Source organism: Thamnophis sirtalis, unplaced genomic scaffold (assembly GCF_051295495.1).
Source record: "Thamnophis sirtalis isolate CommonGarterSnake01/CBP01778 unplaced genomic scaffold, rThaSir2_p1.2 scaffold_9, whole genome shotgun sequence".
Classification (NCBI taxonomy): Eukaryota; Metazoa; Chordata; class Lepidosauria; order Squamata; family Natricidae; genus Thamnophis; species Thamnophis sirtalis.
In genome coordinates this window covers 53,583,670-53,603,849 of record NW_028261389.1, presented here as the reverse complement: position 1 = coordinate 53,603,849, position 20,180 = coordinate 53,583,670, and the positions used below count along the sequence as shown (strand labels likewise).

The window sequence follows — 20,180 nt, the reverse complement described above, 5'->3', positions numbered from 1 at the left end:
CTTTGCTGGCTGAGAGTTATATCTAATATTTTTATTTAGAATGGCTACTGCAGTAGAAGCAACAATTATGCATATTGGTTGGAGCCATGTCAAGCATGTAGGCTGAACCAGGATTTTTCTGAGGTCTTCCTTTTGAAACTACATCATAACATAATCCGCGTTAATTTCCTGCCTTAGAATCATGGGAATCCATAGTACCATTTTTTTTAGCAGTGGTAGATGGAGAAATCTCTAAAGGCCGCAGAAAAGAGATTCAGGTAGGCTTCATGTGGTTTGGAATCTTAGGTTGCCAATCCTTGCATAAGATGGTAGACATTTAAATTGTTATTCAAATTTATAAATATTTATTTGCAGGTGCTATATTGGCATTTATGTTAGGATTATTCCATATACCTCTGGATGAATGTGAAGAACTTTACCGGAAATTAGGAACAGACGTCTTTAAGCAAAATGTCATTGTTGGAACAGTTAAAATGGGATGGAGCCATGCATTTTATGACAGTGAAATATGGGAGAAAATGCTTAAGTAAGTTAATATGAAATTATTTGCCAATCATGTTTCCTTCAGTATAATCCAAAATATAAAACAGACCTCTTTCTCTATTATATTAATTAATAAGAAGATAGTGTTTTTAATCAGATGTGGGCCTCCCTGTTTTATTTATTGGTGGCTCCTTAAAAAACCCACACCTTTTCCTAGGCTTGCACAGTGATCCCTTGGAAAATTTGTATTTGAGTTAAAGAGGCAACAACAGGGCAGCAACCTAACTAACACTGTATCATATATCCTTGGTATGGAGGTCTTTTTCTTATGATTTTGTTCTGTCATCACTAAATCCATTTTATGGTTTAGAATTTTTTAGCACAAGTAAGCAGAATGTGGAAATAATTATGATAGGCAGATACTTAATTAACAAAGGAACAAAAGTACATTAATCTTGTTTTAAACAGATTTACTAACTTTACAAAGTAATTGAATTACATAAGTACACTAACATAATGCTGTTGCTAAACCTGTGTTCCTCACTGAGACTAGGGAGAAAGAGGTCATTCCAGGTTAGGTCTTATGAGCTTCAGAGCCTTCTACTTACAATTCCCAGCTATCTTCTGCTAGAATATAATATGGGAGGCAAAGCCTTATACAACCATCCTTTGATTGTTGGTTCCATCATTTAGTCCTCATATGATATCTCCTTAATTCAAACACAGATTTTCCTCTATCTAAGGTTAATGTTATAAAGATTTAAATCAAATAGTTGTGTTGATTCAATTCTAACAAACTATATGATTATTTATTACATTTATTTACTGCCCATGTTGCTATCCAAAGCAATTTATGAAAATGAATTTAATAGCTCTGTTTTCTGAATATATGAAGGTGAGTTCTTAGAGCTTGTGGGTTGGTTTCCAAATGTTTCATTGCTAGGCTAGGTAACATGGTCAACAGAGTTTAGTGGATGTCAATGTCAGTGTTCTTCTGTTTATAAGGGCTTTGTGTGGTCTTGTAATGGATCAAGTGAAGGTCTTGTGATTGGTCTCATGATAAGACAGGTATGGGTGTATCATGTGAGGGTCTTGTAATGGGTCTTGTGATGGCTCAGGTATGTAACATCAGTGGAAGTCCTGTGATGGGGAGGTTACATCATTGGGAGGTGAACTGCTGATTGGGAGGCTTGCATAAATTAGTTGAGGGGCAATGCTGTCTCTGGATAGCTGTGGGGTTGATTTGGATTCTGAGGGGCTTGTAGGCTGGTTGCAGGTCAATATGTCTGTTGATGGAATTGTTTGTTGTATCTATGAGCTCATAAGCATGATGGGTGCTAGTGTGGCTGGTGATTTTTGTGTTGCTCCAATTGAACTGGTGCTGTTTGGTGTCAGTGTGAGTAGAAATTAAGGGTTTGTGGTTTGACTGCCAGCTGGTGCTTGTGGATCCTGGGGTTTTTTCTGAATGTATGTCCAACTGCTATTTTTGAAAAGTTAAGATTGTCATTATTTTAAAATTTACTGTTTTTAAATAATCTCTCAAGAAAAGCTGGTAATACTGAAAATACTCTAATGGGTTATTCCTTCTTTCTGTAAAAAAAAAACCCAATAGTAATAGATAGTTATAAGGATAATTTTACTGAACTGTTTCTAAATCCCAAAGGCATTCAGGGTTTAAGTTCTTTAAAAAAAAACCTTGGTATTAACATTAATAGAAATGGAGCAATAGAAATTATCCATGGAAATTATTACAATCAGTGATTAGAGATACTGTGCTAAACAGACATGTATCCAAGCTAATTCTCACTTTTAGCACATGCTTTTTGATTTTAATCAGACTAGAGAAATGAGTGCAAAACCACGCTTCCTACCTGATTGAGAACTGTAGTTCCTAGGAGGAAGGACAGACAGTGCAAACTCTAAAATTGTAATCTTAGCAATTTATCTGGTTTGTGTAGGGAACGAATGGGATCCGATGTTATGTTTGAAACCACAAGAAATCCTAAATGTCCTAAGGTAAGTTTATTTTCCTAAGGTGTTTACTATTTTCCTTGAATTTGTTGCTACCCATGTTTCCCCAAAAATAAGACCGTTGCAAAAGATGCATTTGGGCTTATTTTCTGGTTAGGTCTTATTTTGGGTAAAATATGGTACTGAATGTTTCCATCTGGCTGACAATCTTAACTGGGTCGGGCTTATATTACAATAATCCTGAAAAATCATGCTAGATCTTATTTTCCAGTTGGGTCTTAATCTTTAGGGAAACAGGTTATTTATTTTTAATCATATCTTACAAAGTATTGATATGCATTCTTCTTCCTTCCTTTAAAAAAAGGATGAACAGTTCAAATAGCCTAACAGCTTGTTAGCTGAGACATTCTTTTTTTCTTAGTTTATAATATAAAAAAAATACAAAAGCAAATTGTAGAAAAAATAGGGGAAGGAAAAGTGTAGGAAGGAAAGGAAAAAGAAAGAAGGCATTGATTTCCGATTCACTTGGTGAAAGAGAATAAGATAATAACATTAAACTTCAACTTTTTACTTTTAGATAATAGTATAAACTAGCCATTTCTATAACAATAAATCTATTTAATCAGTAAAACCCAAAATCAAAGTTTCATTGTTTTCCATCTCAAGCACAAAGTCCAGAAGCAGTTTCCAAGTAGAAATAAAGTAGTTGTATTTTTTTTCTTTAATCAAAGCAGTCAATTTAGCCATCTCTGCTAACTCCATCAACTTTTGCAGGCATTCATCCATTGTGGGAATCAAAATGTCTTTCCATTTTTGTGCATAAAATAATCTTGCTGCTTTCAACATATGTAACATAAAATTTTTCCCCCAAGTCTTTTTCCATTAAACCCAAAAGAAAAGCTTCTGGTTTTATCTTTATATTCACTTTAAGAATTTTCTGTATTAGGATATGAATCCTACTCCAATATTTCCTTGCTTTATCACATGTCCAATACAAATGATATAAAGTCCCTTCTTTAAGTTTGAATTTCCAACATTCATTTGAAATACCGTTATACAGGTGGAACTCGAAAAATTAGAATATCATGCAAAAGTTCATTTATTTCAGTAATGCAACTTAAGAGGTGAAACTAATATATGAGAGAGACTCATTACATGCAAAGCAAGATAGTCAAGCCATGATTTGTCATAATTGTGATGATTACGGCTTACTGCTCATGAAAACCCCAAATCCACAATCTCAGAAAATTAGAATATTACATGTAATCAATAAAACAAGGATTGTACATAGAACAATATCGGGCCTCTGAAAAGTATGTAAGCATGCATATGTACTCAGTACTTGGTTTGGGCCCCTTTTGCAGCAATTACTGCCTCAATGTGGTGTCGCATGGAAGCTATCAGCCTGTGGCACTGCTGAGGTGTTAGGGAAGACCAGGATGCTTCAATAGTGGCCTTCAGCTCTTCTGCATTGTTCAGTCTCATGTCTCTCATCTTTCTATTGGCAATGCCCCATAGATTCTGTATGGGGTTCAAGTCAAGCGAGTTTGCTGGCCAATCAAGCACAGTAATCCCACGGTCATTGAACCAGGTTTTGGTGCTTTTGACAGTGTGGGCAGGTGCCAGGTCCTGCTGGAAAATGAAGTCAGCATCCCTATAAAGCTCGTCTGCGGAAGGAAGCATGAAGTGCTCCAAAATCTCCTGGTAGATGGTTGCGTTGACCCTGGACTTAATGAAGCACAGTGGACCAACACCAGCAGATGACATGGCTCCCCAAATCAACACAGACTGTGGAAACTTCACACTGGACTTCAAGCATCTTGCAGTGTGTGCCTCTCCATTTTTCCTCCATACTCTGGGTCCTTGGTTTCCAAATGAGATGCAAAAGTTGCTCTCATCAAAAAGAGGACTTTGGACCACTGAGCAACAGACCAGTTCTGTTTTTCTTTAGCCCAGGTAAGAAGCTTCTGACGTTGTTTGTTGTTCATGAGTGGCTTGACAAGAGGAATACGATATTTGAAGCCCATGTCCAGGATCCGTCTGTGTGTGGTGGCTCTTGATGCACTTACTCCAGCCTCAGTCCACTCCTTGTGAAAGTCCCCAACACTTTTGAATGGCCTTTTCCTGACAATCCTCTCTAGGCTGCAGTCATCCCTGCTGCTTGTGCACCTTTTTCTTCCACACTTTTTCCTTCCACATAACTTTCTGTTGTGACTCAGCAGTTCTGTTGAGAGTCTTTTCGGGATCAAGATTCATTAGGCAGCTGGGAGTGGTTAGAAGCAAGTTGGGAGATAAAAGATGTTGCCACGCCCCAGTCGCTGGAGTCAACGTTCCTTCGTGTGTTCCGTGTCTGGTACAATATTGCTTGCTTATTACTCGTGATTATGCCTGTTACATTTGGATAAATGCTTTGGTCTTTTCATGTAAAGCTGATCTGTGGAGACGGTGGAAGAAGGGCTGCATTTGTAAGAGCTTTTGTTTTGAATTCTTATCGGAGAGTGATGTTTATGTTATTTCTGGGCGCGAAGCCAGTTTGAACTGAAAACTGATAAAGAAAAGTCCTTTTAAGTTTAATTGTCTGTGTTTGTTAACGAGCCATCAAGGGGGGGGTCAGAACAACTTTCTATTAATGTGCTTTGATACAGCACTTTGGGAACATCCAACTTCTTTTGCGACTACCTTTTGAGGCTTTCCCTCCTTATGGAGGGTGTCAATGATGGTTTTCTCCACAACTGTCAGGTCAGCAGTCTTTCCCATGATTGTGATTCCTACTGAACCAGACTGAGAGACCATTTAAACGCTCAGGAACCATTTGCAGGTGTTATGGCTTAATTAGCTGATTAGAGTAGGACACTTTGAGCCTAGAATATTGCACCTTTTCACAATATTCTAATTTTCTGAGATTGTGGATTTGGGGTTTTCATGAGCTGCAAGTCATAATCATCACAATTATGACAAATCACGGCTTGAGCTATCTTGCTTTGCATGTAATGAGTCTATCTCATATATTAGTTTCACCTTTTAAGTTGCATTACTGAAATAAATGAACTTTTGCACGATATTCTAATTTTTTGAGTTGCACCTGTACATTCTTGACAACTTGTCTGGTTTTAAATACCAGCGATATATACAGTACCTTACAATTTTTTTTCTTTTAAATTATAATTTATTATAAATGTTAAACCTTTCGTCCACATATTCTCCCATTGTTCAAGCATTACATTATATCCAAAATTTCTTGCCCTCTGAATCATGCAGTGCTTTACATATTCATTTTCCAAATTCAAATTCAATAATAATTTATAGACCCTAGCAATAATATATTCATCACTACCACACAGTACGATTTCCAATTCATTTTTAACAAAGTCAAACCCATAACTCTTTTTATCTCATTTAAATTTTTCTTTCAATTATAAATATGTAAACGAATGGCAGACATATCCTTCTGATTCTAACTCTTCCTTAGACTTGAGGATAGGACCACCAATATTAAAATATATTATTTTACCATAAGTCCACGAGTCTGGCTTCACCACCGTTTCTTTTCTGAAAAAAGCTTCCTGGAGGGACATCTAAAGAGGCAACTTCATAAAAGAAAAACCTTTGTTTTATATTTATTCCAAACTCTTAGAATGGCATGTCTAAGAAAATGATCATTAAAATCAATATTTACTTTAACCTTGTCATACCATAAATGATCGTGCCATCCAAATATTCATTCATGACCTTCTAGATCAAATAGCCTCTTATTCTGAAAGTTCACTCACTCTTTTAGCCAGATCAAACAACAAGCATCAAAATACGATTTAAAATCTGGTAAACCCCAAACTCCCTCTTTCTTTAGTATCTTACAGTAATTTGTATCCAATTCTTGTTTTTTTTCTTGCCATATAAACTTAGAAATATCCATCTTCCATTGGTTAAATGGAGTATCAATTGCAAGTATTGGTAATGTGTGAAACAAAAAAAGCTTTTTTGGTAAGACATTGATCTTAGTTACAGAAATTCTACCCAATAGTAATAGATGCAGTTAATCCCATCTTAATAAGTCCTTTTTGATATCATTCCAGAGAGGCACATAGTTTCTCAACCCTAAAAACCAGACTTTTTAGTCAATTATATCACAGTCTTGTGAGGTTATATACTTAATAAGCATTGTTGTTTTATTTTAAAGCCCACTAAAACCCTAAGGTAATTTCCTAATATGAGCAAATCTGGAGTTTAAATTTTGTCTATTTCAAGTTCAAGGGTCTTTTCTTCCCAATTAATTAACTGGGCCAAGGCTTTAATTATCCTTTATCTGATATCCTCTCCAGACCCTTCAGGAACTACCCAGAATCTTAATTGAAGCTGCTTTAAGTTCTAATTCTAAAAGGGCCTTTTCACGCAAATCAACTTGGCCCTGGACCTCTTTCTTCTCAATTTATGTTCCATAAGATCCATTCTATCCTTCAACAGTTTCATATCTCCAGTCAAGTGTTGTGTCTCCTCACAAAGTTTCTTTGAGAGTGTATCAAGTTTTGTTCCCATTGTCTGAATTACAGTAGTTCATGTGTTTTTGCTGCCAAAAAGATTAAAGATTCTGCATCTCCGGATATTCTTTCCATTTTTGCGTGTAGCCATCTTGTCAGAATATAACTAAAGTTTAAAATTTTAAACTTGTCAATTTCTAACATTAAATCCAATGGATGAAATGATGCTACCGGAGAGTTAATAAGAGTTAATAATTCAGTCTTTTGGCTCCCTCATGTGCTCAAACAGCCCCACTGCAATATAAAAAAACACCTTAGTCCATGTCTCCTTGTTTTAACAGCCAACACAACTAGTCCAATCCGAAGCAATTAAAATCCATTTCTCCCCCTCCTCACAACAGATCAAAACACTATTTAGGAAGTCTTTATTTTAAAGGCAAAGAAGTTCAACAGTCAATTAAAGATATAAAATCCTCTAGAAGTTTCAAAAGACAAGTAGTCCTCGGCTTATGACCATAATTGACCCCAACATTTCTATTGTTAAGTGAAACATTTGTTAAGCGAGTTTTGCCCCACTTTATAACTTTACTTGCCACATTTATTAAGTGAATCACTGAAGTTGTTAACACAGTTGTTGAGTGAATCTGCCTTCCCCATTGACTTCACATGTCAGAAGGTCATAGAAGTGATCACATGACCCGAGGACACTGCAACCGTCATAAATATGAATCAGTTCCCAAGTATCTGAATTTTGATCTTGTGACCATGGGGATACTATAACGGTCATAAGTGAAAAATGGTCATAAGTCCCTTTTTTCAATCCTGTTGTAACTTTGAAGAGTCAATAAATGAACTGTTATAAGTCAAGGACTACCTGTAGTTTCCACAGTGATTTCCAACTTCTTTATTTTGGCTCGGATACACCAACTCCTCCCCTCCTCACCATCTTAAAGTCAGAGGGAGCCCTTTTAAAGCAAAAAGTAAATATACAAAAAATGAGTGTCTAAGAAACAGTGGAGACTTTATTGTCCATTTTAAATGCCTGGTTCTTCCACAGTGAACTTGCTTTTGTTGCCCTGCCCCCAACCAGAGACTTACTCAATTACTTCTTCAAGAAGCTCTTTCTAACCATCCAGCTATCCGGATGAACAAAAGGTTGGATTTCCAGAGTGTCCCCTTTCCCAGGGAAGTTTCTTCTGACTTACAAAACATTCTAAATTTAAAATTGTGAGAATTGATAGCAGACCAAGAAAAGAACAGTATAAGTAAGATGTCATCTTTCCACCAGAAATCCATTAGTTGAAATTTTCTTGAATTCCTGTCAGCTGCTGCTGTAGGATGCTTCTTTTTTTCTCTCCAACACCCCCCCCCTTCATTGTTTCTGCATGTTTTGTGATACATATACATTGGGGAGCAGAGAGAAGGCTACCGTGTTTTTCAGAGTATAAGACCCACTGGAGTATAAGATGCACAGAAAAGGGCATGGATAGCCCTTAAGAGGTTTGTAGAGTGTTCCTGGGGAGGGGGGGCAAAAACGACCAAAAAAGCCCAGTTTTTGCAAAAACACCCCTGGTTTTTGTCAAAAAAGGGCATTAGGAAGCTTATAGAGTGTTCCTGGGGGCTAGGGGGGGAAATTGCCCACCCCAGCCCCCAGGAGCGCTCTGAAAGCCTCCTACAAGCTATGCACGGCTATTTTGGTGAAGGGGCGGGGTTTCAGGAGGCAAAAAATGCTGTATTCACTGTATAAGAAAAACCCAGATTTTCAGCCTCTTTTTTGAGGGAAAAAGGTGCGTCTTATACTCCGAAAAATACGGTATGTTTGGTCTATTTTGGATCATATGAACTAGGAGCAGTGAGTTTACAATGGAACAGTCAGATGCCTCTCCTATGGAATGCATTAAGAAAGTTTTTCTCAACATTTTTTTCTAAATAAACTCCAGCCAGGATATTTTCAAACTGTTGCTTTTTTAAACTAGCTTCTCCTATCCTAAAATGTTTGGCCATATTCTGTTATGTTTGTAGAGGCTTGTAAAGTGTGTAAAGTCAAGTCACTTTACTTATTTTTTTAATATTGTTCGATTGACAGAATAATAATTCAACCCATGTTAACAATCATTTTTAACACACGGAAGTTTAGTGATTACTTTCATTAATTTTCTAAAAGTATTGGCTATCTCAACACACTCAAAACTATGATTGCTGATATCTCACAAGAAAAAGAAATTCATCATATTTCAGCTTCACACATGTATTTGATTTTAATTCCCAACTTTTTATCCCAAGGTTGTTAAAACTGCTTAGAAAATATGAGAGACTGTTTGTATTTGTTAACTTAGTTGATTGAATAGCATTTTGCCTTTTGTGATTGGGTATGTGGAAATACTAGAGAGATATAACATATGTCACTGACAAAGGCAAGTCTGTGCCCTAGGAAATATATAAAAATGTTTATTTGCTGACTTACTAGGAGTAAGTTCAATGCAGAATTGGTCAATTTGTGTCCATTACTGTACAGAAGCCTTGAAGACCCAGTGCTTATTGTTTTATTCTGGGAAACAATAATACATTCCATTCATTTTTATAATCTCTGAAGCATGATAAAGGTTTTGTTCACTTTCATTTTATGTACAGCTTTATTTTTCTTAAGAAAACTGCTTTATACTAATGGAGGGCTAGAAGGACAGAATTTCCTTCAGAAATAGTAACAGTTAGCATGCTGTGTATGGTGTGACTATCATTGGGTTAAAATAGGAAGATTTATCTTGTTTTCAATAATACCATAATTTCCCAATCTTTTATATTCAACTAAATCAAAAATACTTACAATGTGAATGTCGAAAGTGAGCAAATTACATGACTTTGGAAGACAAAGTCTGATCAAATGATGGAATGAGGAGCAAGGGGACACATTTTATTTCTTTAAACATGAACTCAAAACCATATATGGTAATGCCTTCAGACATAACTCTGCCTAGTAAAAAAGAATTATTTTTTTTAAAGTAAAGGTTTCCCCTGACCAGTGGTGTCCAACTCTAGGGGGTGGTTCTCATTTCCATTTCTTAGCCGAGGGAGCCAGCGTTGTTCAAACACTTCCTTGGTCATGTGGCTATATGCTGCGGTACACAGAACACTTCCCATGGAAGTGGTACTTATTTATCTACTTGTATTTGTATGCTTTTGAACTGCTGGGGTGGCAGGAGCTGGGGCAAGAACAGTAGCTCACACCATCATGCTATGTTTGGGTCCAACTGCCAATCTTCCAGTCAACAAGTCCAGTGCTTAGCCATAAGGCCATCACATCCTTTTAGTAAAAAATACTTACTTAAAAATTGAAAAATATATAGCCCCAATGAAAATACTTTAATCTATCCCATTTATTATATGTGTGTGTGTGTGTGTGTTGCTGTATATATGTGTTTGTATTTATAATAATATATAAGTATGAATATGAATGATGTAATCCTAGATTGATCTAACATGTTAATAGTTGATTGTTGTAAGGCAAGGATAATTGGAAAAGCAGCTATATATAACTGGATAAAATTTAGTATTTTTTTTTTATTAGGTGGCTGCCATAAGCACTATTGTAAGCAGAGGAACACCCCTGAAAGCCTTTGTATTTAGAAATTACAATCACTTTCCTGGAGTAAAGTCTCACTATCTTGGGAGTTGCCATTATAAATTGTGGCAAGCTATCAGAGCATCATCTGCAGCACCAGGTTATTTCCAAGAATATGCACTGGGTAATGATCTTCATCAGGTTAGTTGTAATATTTTATTTTAAATGCTCAAAGTTCTTTTCAGAAGGATGAATAAAACTAATCATTTATGGATGCTTACCTAACATACTTAAATCATACATTTAATGTTCAGTTAAACAATTCAACAGTATCTGGTAATGATATTACCTCATGTCACTGTTATATTTCACTCTCCGTTACATGTACAAACGTGGGCTGATTGTCTATGGCTCATTGCCAAAAGTTCACAAAACATGAAGCATCTGTAGTTCAAGCACTCTCATGAGTCTGAATGACTTTAACCTGACAATGAAAGTATTAGTTGCACTGTGATCTGTGAGAGTATTCTGCATGTTTCAAGATATGTTGACAAACTTTAATGGCAAGGAGTCTGCTGGGGGAGTTGTGCACTGGTACTCATAATTGTTTCTCTCAATATAACAGCCCTTTTATATGTAACATTAAAAATACAGGGAAATAAAATGCCCTTATTTCATTATAACATGTCAAAAATGAAGTAAATTCGAAATCCAATATTCAGATCAGTGTATTTAATCTAGGTGTCTGATTATGCATTCTAAGCTACATATCCAAACATATAAAGAGTCATGATGTATTCTATATGATGAATTCTTGGGAAGAGAGATGCAGCCATCCAGTTAAAATAAATAAATATTTTTATAAACATGAATACTTTTATATGCATTTTACTTTTGGTAATTGACCAGCGTCCTTGGAAGTTATTGTTTTGAGAAAAAAATGTTATATCTATAAAAATTAATGCAAGGAATGTTTATTCTTAAACTCTGAGAGAATAAGAGAGCTTTATAGCCTGGGGGCTATAAGGACAAGATAAAGGGGGCAAAGTTAGATCTACTTAAATTAATATTAAATCAGTATTTTTGGAAGGTACAGAATTACATGGAAAAGTCCTGTGTTGGGCAGATTTAATTTCAAGAGGAAAACTTGAGGAATGATGTTTTACTGTTATATTAAAACTTTCCTGGTACTTTACCTCGATAATATTATCAGAGGCACTAATTTATCTCCCATTTTTAAAATTTAAAAGTATTTTACTAAAACAATGGGAGTAAGGCAACTTAAAATTTAGTAAAAATTGCAGGTCCATTCTTCTTCTGTCCAAAAAACCTTTGTTGTGTGGGTCAGGACACTGGATTTCTATATTTAAATAATTCAATTTTTAACATTGCTTCCATAGCTGTCAGTGTTTTTTTTTAATTAGACCATCTGTTTAGAAGACTTTATGAGTTGAAAATCTCTATATTAGGCAAATATTCATAGTGATGATTGATGTGTATTTTCAAGTAAATAAGGTTTCTTAACTGTCCTGATCCAGAAAGTCCAAGGCAAATGACACAGATGGTATCCTGGACACATGTGGTATTTGAAATAGAATACAGTAACAATAGTAAAACCTAGGCAAGAATTCAGAATAGATCAGAGTGTTAAATTTAGAAGGTAGCCAAAGATTGGACCAAGGTTTATCAGTTCAAATGCTTAAGCTGAAACAGAAGTGGTGGGTAGATAGGATTTGTGATTTCTAGTATTCCTTGTTTGACTTGAAGGTTTATTACATTAACCCATAACCACAGACCTGCAGTCATAATGACCACAACAGTTTTCCAAAATGTTCGGATCCCCCTGTTTTTAGAAATGGACCATTCCAGTTGCGATTAGCTTTTGTTTTCCCACCAATAAGAGCATATGCAGCATCACGCTTGCATTAGTTATTTGACGTTTTCTGTAGCGGCATTTGAATTTGAGTTTCAGTCATTTGGACTGCAAATCTTTGTTAATGTTTTTTTAATAATGTTGGGGCCAAGTTTTCCACCAAAAAGAGTGCAATTTGGTGAGCCAAACTTCCAAGAAACTGTTCTAAAATGGCATGGAGAAGCAGAGAGTGATCTGAGGAAGTGGAATCAGATTGTGATTAAAATTTTGTAATAGACGATGAGGAAACACTCCCCCGCCGCCGCTGATTCTTACATCAGTGATGATGAAGCTCCCAATGAAATTGATGACCAGGTACAATCTACATCATGCAATAATTTATATGGCAAGAACAAATTCAAATGGTCTTATGCACCTTTGATATAGGTATAGTATACTATATATAGATAGATAGATAGAAGGAGATAAGTAGATAGAAGGAGCACCCATGGGATCACCCCTCTCACCTGTCATTGCCAACCTCTACATGGAAAACTTTGAAACCCAAGCTCTAGAAAAATCTGATCACAAACCCACCCAATCAGCTCAAACCCCCACTGGCAGTTAAAAGGAAGAAACAGCCGAGATCTCACATTGCTCCTGGAAGTACCAAGCCGAGCAAACAAGCCTGAAGATGACGAATGAGACTTCGTCGAAACGTCACCAAGACACTTCCAATTTTCAGAGAAAACCCGAATAACCAAAGACATGTATGTATGTATGTATGTATGTATGTATGTATGTATGTATGTATGTATGTATGTCGGTCTGTCTGTCTTTGGTTATTCGGGTTTTCTCTCGCGTAAAATTGGAAGTGTCTTGGCGATGTTTCGACGAAGTCTCATTCATGAACTTCAGGCTTGGTGCTTCAAGGAGCAATGTGAGATCTCGGCTGTTTCTTCCTTTTAACTGCCAGTGGGGGGTTGAGCTGATTGGGTGGGAGCTTGGTTGTGTTCTGATTGGGTGGAGGTGTGTTCTGATTGGTTGGGGGTTTGTGTTTCATGTAAGGATAGGAGGGGTTTAAAGTGGCTAATGGTGCAGTTGTGATCTGGCTTCTGGTCCTTGGTCGTGCCTCATCATCTGTGTGGGTTTTTGTCTGCTTTCTTTGTGGATGTTTGGTGATGACATCCTGTGTGGCTCTTGTTAGTGTGGGCCTGGTGTCATTCCTCATGTTAGGGACTCGTTTATCAATAAGGGCAGGCTTCCAAATGGCTGGCAGGCGGGAGGTATCGTCCCGCCTGTTCATGCTGTGTGGGCGTTTTTCTATCTTGATGGCTTCTCTGATTATTCTGTTGTTAAAATGTTCAGCCTTGGCAATAGTTCTGGTCTTTTTAAAGTCAATTTTATGTCCTGTGGCTTTAAGGTGTTGAACCAGGAAGAAGTTGGTTCCTCTTTTCTGATTGCGTTTTTGTGTTCTTCAATGCGTGCACTTATTCTTCTGTTGGTTTGTCCGATGTATGTGGTGGGGCAGGTGGGGCATGGGATTTCATATATTCTTTGATTTTCTAACTCAATTTTGTCTTTGGGGTTTCTTAGGATGGTGGATATTTTTCAGTTTGTGCAGAATGCTGTCTTGATGTTGTGTGTGTGGAGGATTTTGCTGATTCTGTCTGTGGTGCCTTTTATGTATGGGAGGAGGGCTTTTCCGTTTTCTTGTTCTCTGTCCTGGATTTTAGTGGGGGTTTCTTTTTGGATTAGGTTGGTGATCTTATTTCTTTGGAATCCATTGGATGTCAGTATGTTAGTGAGAGTGTGTAGTTCGGTTTTTAGGTGGTGTTCATCAGCTAAGCGTTTTGTTCTGGAGATGAGTGTCTTGGCTATGGAGTTGATCTGGGCTGGGTGGTGGTGTGAGAGTGCGTGCAGATAGCGGTTAGTGTGTGTTTTCTTCTGGTAGATGGTGTGTCCTAGGGAGTCATTAGATTTCCTGTAGATTAAGACATCAAGGAAGGGAAGTTGGTTGTTTACTTCTGTTTCCATGGTGAACTGTATTTTGGGGTGTAGGTTGTTGAGGTGTGTAAGGAAGTTGTCCAGTTGTTCTTTCCCATGTGGCCAGATTATGAAAGTGTTGTCTACATATCTGAGCCAGAGTTTGGGTTTGTGATCAGATTTTTCTAGAGCTTGGGTTTCAAAGTTTTCCATGTAGAGGTTGGCAATGACAGGTGAGAGGGGTGATCCCATGGGTGCTCCTTCTATCTGTTTGTATTTTTGTCCATTATAAATGAAGTATGTGTTGGATAGGCAGTGGTTGGTCAGATCAAGGATGTGTTGGGGGGGGGTTATATTTGTTTTGGATAGCTGTCAAGGATTCTTTGATTGGCACTTGGGTGAAGAGAGATATGACATCAAAGCTCACGAGTAGGTCGCTGGGCTGTAAGTTTTGTTTCTTTATGATCTCTATGAACAGGAAAGAGTTGTTTACATGTGAGGTGATGGAATCTGCATAGGACTGTAGTTGTTTGGCGAGAAATTTGGCTAGATTTTGTAGAGGTGAGCCTATGGAACTGACTATGGGTCTAAGTGGAGTTCCTTCTTTGTGTATCTTGGGGAGACCATAGAGCTTAGGGCATCTGGATGATTTCTCTCTGGGAATGATTCTTTGCTGAATCTCTTCGCTGATAGGGGAGGCTTTTATTTTGGATCTAGTGGTTTTTTCCAGGTAGGTGGTGGGGTCCGTGTTTAGGGGTTTGTATGTGGAGTCTTGGAGTAGGTTGGTTAATTTGGTTTGGTAGTCAGAAGTGTTCATAACCACCGTGGCATTGCCCTTGTCTGCTGGTAGGATTATTATGCTGGTGTCTTCTTTCAGGTTAAGTAGTGCTGTCTGTTCTTCTTTGGGTAAGTTGCTTTTGGGTGGCTTGCTGGTCCAGAGGATGTTGGTGATTTCGAGTCTGATTCTGATGGCGTCGTCAGGGTTGATTTTGGTCAGGCTGGTTTCAACTCCGCATATAATGGTTTCAGTGGGGATGTATTTGGGGGCAACTGCAAAGTTGAATCCTTTTGAAAGGACATGGGTTTCGGGCATATTTGGGCATACCAGGGGTTGTGACACTATATATTTATTTATCAGCATAAATACAACACAAATGTAACAAAGGCAACAGTAAAAATATTGGGTTTCTGTCTGGATGGTCTCTTGTGACGAGCCGATGGACAGAGAATGGAAGCAGTGAACTTCCTCCCATATTTGGGCATACCAGGGGTTGTGACTTTATGTGTGTGTGTGTGTGTGTGTGTATTATATATATATATATAATATTTTGTGTAACAAAGGCAACAGTAAAAATATTGGGTTTCTGTCGTGATGGACTCTTGTGACGAGCTGATTGACAGATAATGGAGGCTGTTAGCTTCCTCCCATAATTGGGGCTTACCAGGGGTTGTGACACTAAATGTGTGTGTGTGTGTGTGTGTGTATTTGTGCTGATGAATAAATAAAGGGAGACTAGTATAGATCTATTTCAACTATTTAGCTCTCATCAGCTAGCCATACCCTTACTGGGATTCGAACCTGGGCTGTATTGCATATTAGGCAGATGTGTTAACCATTAAGCCACAGGCTCTCCTCCGTTATCAGTTGAGCCAGGGAGAAAGGTATATATTTAAAGTCACAACCCCTGGTATGCCCAAATATGGGAGGAAGTTCACACTTCCATTCTCTGTCCATCGGCTCATCATAAGAGACCATCCAGATAGAAACCCAATATTTTTACTGTTGCCTTTGTTACATTTGTGTGTATTTGTGCTGATAAATAAATAAAGGGAGACTAGTATAGATCTATTTCAAGCTATATATAAAGCTGTATATATATATATGTTTTTTTATTTGTGCTGATAAATAAATAAAGTAATTTTTATTTACTTTATACTTTATTAAATAAATAAATAATTTTTATTTATCAGCACAAATAAAAAAACACAAATATAACAAAGGCAACAGTAAAAATATTGGGTTTCTGTTGTGATGGACTCTTATGACGAGCCAATTGACAGAGCATGGAAGCAGTTAGCTTCCTCCCATAATTGGGGCATACCAGGGGTTGTGACATATATATGTGTGTGTGTGTGTGTGTGTGTGTGTGTGTGTGTGTGTGTTTTATTTGTTTTATTTATTTTATTATATTTTATATATATCTGTCACCTATATCACCTATATCACCTATATATCACCTATATCAAAGAAAGCTGTGAGTTTAAAGTGTATGTATGTGTATGTATAAATATATACATACACACACACACACACACACACACACACACTACTATAGTATAGGTCAGGAGTCCCCATACTTGGCAACTTTAAGACTTGTGGACTTCAATTCACAACACAGTTCTTCATACATACATACTCTTGTTTTTGCTGTTATTTTATAATGTATTGAAATTTTCCTTCAGGCCTAGAGTGTATATGGATTGGTATATAAATTCTATGAATATATGAAATGAATGAATTAATGAATTGTAAACAACATATCATTATTACAGTGCTTACTTTTTGGTTTCGGATTCAATCCATTTTTATAGAAATGTGCAAATTATATTAAAAATATTTCTTACATGCAAATGTATTTTCCTTTGAATTTCATGAAATTTGCTAATAATAACATATGAAAACATTATGCATTCAAGCTTTCACAATAACTTCTTACCTTAACTGTTCATTTACCTTATATTTATCAGGCAAAAATCCAATTTCTGGAAAACTAGCTATATTTAGAACCACATGATGTGCAATATAAGAACATTGTCTTTTTGAATTTAAGAATAGACAAATTATCTAAGAGAAAATATCCATTACAAATCTTTTTCCTTTGTAATATCCTTGTGCTAATTTGGAGTTTGCACAAATACAATAAAGATAAACAACAGAGCAAGTCTGTGAAAATGAATTAGAAATGCAAAGCATGTCTTCACAGGCATTGAGGTGAAATGGTTGCTATGGAGCCAGCAAGCTCCAAGTATCAGAATTCATTTTGCTAAATCACATCTTTCAGTGCCATGGTATTTAGTTCACATAACTTCACTGTTTAAAAAAAAAACCTGTGTTTAGGAAGAAAATAGGAGAAATGCCACAAAAAGTACGACCACTGATATTTTAGATTATTACTGGTAAATTATTTTATTTTTCAGCTTTGCTGATTGAAGATGTTAATTAATAACAAACTTTAATGAGATTATCTACTTCTTGATACTAGTGGCCACATGTCATTTGTGGACGAAAGTCACGTGTGCATTAGAATGTATAGAATGTAGAGATTATTTTAAAAGATGGCATGCAGAAGTGAAATCTGGAGAGAGAGAATGAATCCTCCTAGACTAGGTCATTCCAAAAGTACTTTCATATAATCTCTATATATCATATCACCAGCTGCAAACTGCAAAGCTCTCGTCTCCCATAGTGTGGGAGTTGATAAAAAAATACAATCCCTTGTAAAGGAAATACGATGCAATGTGTAGCCTGGCAACAGTTTTCTTGGCAATGGGAGCATGTGTTATTTCATAGAAATTGATGTATGATTGAAATTAGTTAATTATCTTTAATAAATAACTCTGTCTGTCTGTCTATCTATCTATCTATCTATCTATCTATTATCTAAGGCTTGCATTTATGTAGAAGAGAACATTATACTAAATTTCAGAAACATATGAAGGATATTTTTAAATGTAAAAAGAAAAGATGATAAGGAACAATGATGCCTTTTTCTTAACATGGTGGAATTGATTGCCAGAAGTTTCTCTGGAAATATAATGGATACATTTGATGGAAATTGTCCACCACAGAAATCGGTCACTAACCTAGACAATATAATTAATACAGTATCGCTCATTAAAAAAAATCTTAACACAGCTGTGCAAGATGCAAGATTGGGAAATAATGATCATAGAATCTATGAGGTAAACTAAACTCCCTCCTTGCTTTCACAATCCTTTGGCAACCTAAATGTTATGATTCTGGAGGCTTAATTGGAAGCGCCACTCTTGACAGGAAAGTTGACACTTATCTCAACCAACATTCCTATTGAGGAATGGATGGATGTTGGTTGATTATATAGCTGTGGCTGCAAATTAAAGCTGCTATATTTTGAAATTTGACATATTTAGATACACCCAAATAGGTTCAAATTTCCCACTTTGAGATACAGAATTACCTGTTCTATGCAATAATCTACACTATGGCTGCATATTTTTATTCTAAAGTGCTACAATTTATTTTGCTATTAAGATACAAAAAAGGAAAAGAATAAAAATATCTTATTAGTTATCATAATGAAATAGTTACTATTTCCAATTTAAATATCCAAAAGAAATGTGGAAATTGTGCATATTAACCAATTTTTCCAACTACTTCCCCCCCTTTTTTTTTGAAAAAAAGAGAAGTATATAGAACTTTGAGAAGTTCTACAGCATGTTATCACAGCATCAGTGACCAGAAATGTATTGAATTGTTTTCAAAGGTATAATTTCAGTTTAACTTGATGCATCTGTATTTGTTTGTTGTTTCTCCAACTTCCCTTCTCCTTTTTAAGGGGGTTGCTTTTGAGTAATTTATATTAAATAGGACCTTATAAAAATAAAGAACCAAGCTGACCTGGAGATTCTCAAGTATAATAGGAGCAGAGTTTAAAATGTCACTGTTATCCTTCATGATTTGTTTCTTTCATACTTAAAAATAAATGGCCTTGATAAATTCTTCTGCCTGAAATTAAAATATTCTGATTTGAACTAGCCAGATATTTTAATATCATAAAGGACCTTGAGATAGAAACTCTGTGTTAAAAATTTCATATCTATCACTTTCTTCTTTTCTTTTCCTTTGGGAAAAAAAAGAAGTGATGCTGGAAATGGCTGAAGCATTTAATTTAAGTTTAATTTGCCTCCAATAATAATATATGGAAAGATTGACTCTTTTATGTGTTCACGGTGAGCTGTTAGCAACAGCAGAATGTGGGATCTATGAGAGAATGCAAGATTTTAAAGGCAGGCAGGGATAGTTGAAGTCTATTTGGAAGAATAATAAAGACTTCAGACTTAAATAAGAATAAATAGAGCAGATAAAGATAAAATAAGGAGTAAGGGAATCCACAAGACAAAAAGTGAAGTGAAGTACTTGTCACCTTTGACCATGGACTATAAGATTCAGTAAAATCCAAAGCTTATGTATACAGTGCGTGTCAATGTATACTCATCACTCACTTTGAAGGGTCACTCACACTGCATAATGCATTTTTGGTATGTTTGGCTACTTCAGGATACCATTTGGTGATTGCTTGATCTATTCTGTGAAATTTTAAAGTGAGTTTTAATATTTGAGCAGCCTGTTTTGAACAAATGTTCACTTTATGTTACCATTAAACAGTTGTTCAAGGGTATGCCCTGCATCCAGGAAAGCAAACAGATCCTGGAGCTGTAATTAAAAAAATGTATTACATGCTCAAAGGTGAACTTTGTGAATTTTATTTTTGTTCATTAGGGCACAAGGCTTTATTTAGCACCAGGAAGGGCAATACTAACGCTTAGCTCCATCAAGTTGTTGTGACTACCCAAAATATAGACTGGGTTGTAAAAAGGGAGCTTTTTTTATAGAAAATACTCACTGAAATATTAATGTGAAAGTAAAATAATTTGAAGCCGACAACCTAAGATAGCTTACACTGCTGAGTGAAATGTCAGCTTTGACAAAGTGACACTTAAAAAACCTATAGTTAAACTGAACAAGTTAATAGTTGAGTAGATAAAAGAGCAGAGCCTATGAATTTGAATTATATGTTAAATTCTTAGACACACA

General features: G+C 36.2%; 1 protein-coding gene across 2 annotated transcripts in view; it reads left to right on the top strand.

Annotated features, from left to right (window-relative positions):
* PNPLA8 (patatin like domain 8, phospholipase A2) overlaps nucleotides 1-20,180 on the top strand; it is a 62,672-nt gene that overhangs the window by 28,536 nt on the left and 13,956 nt on the right. For both annotated transcript variants that reach the window (XM_087723608.1, XM_087723607.1), the window contains 3 exons: nucleotides 355-526; nucleotides 2,442-2,499; nucleotides 10,495-10,689. In XM_087723608.1, the coding sequence (XP_087579734.1) occupies nucleotides 355-526; nucleotides 2,442-2,499; nucleotides 10,495-10,689 (425 nt within the window). The remainder of the gene's footprint in view (nucleotides 1-354; nucleotides 527-2,441; nucleotides 2,500-10,494; nucleotides 10,690-20,180) is intronic.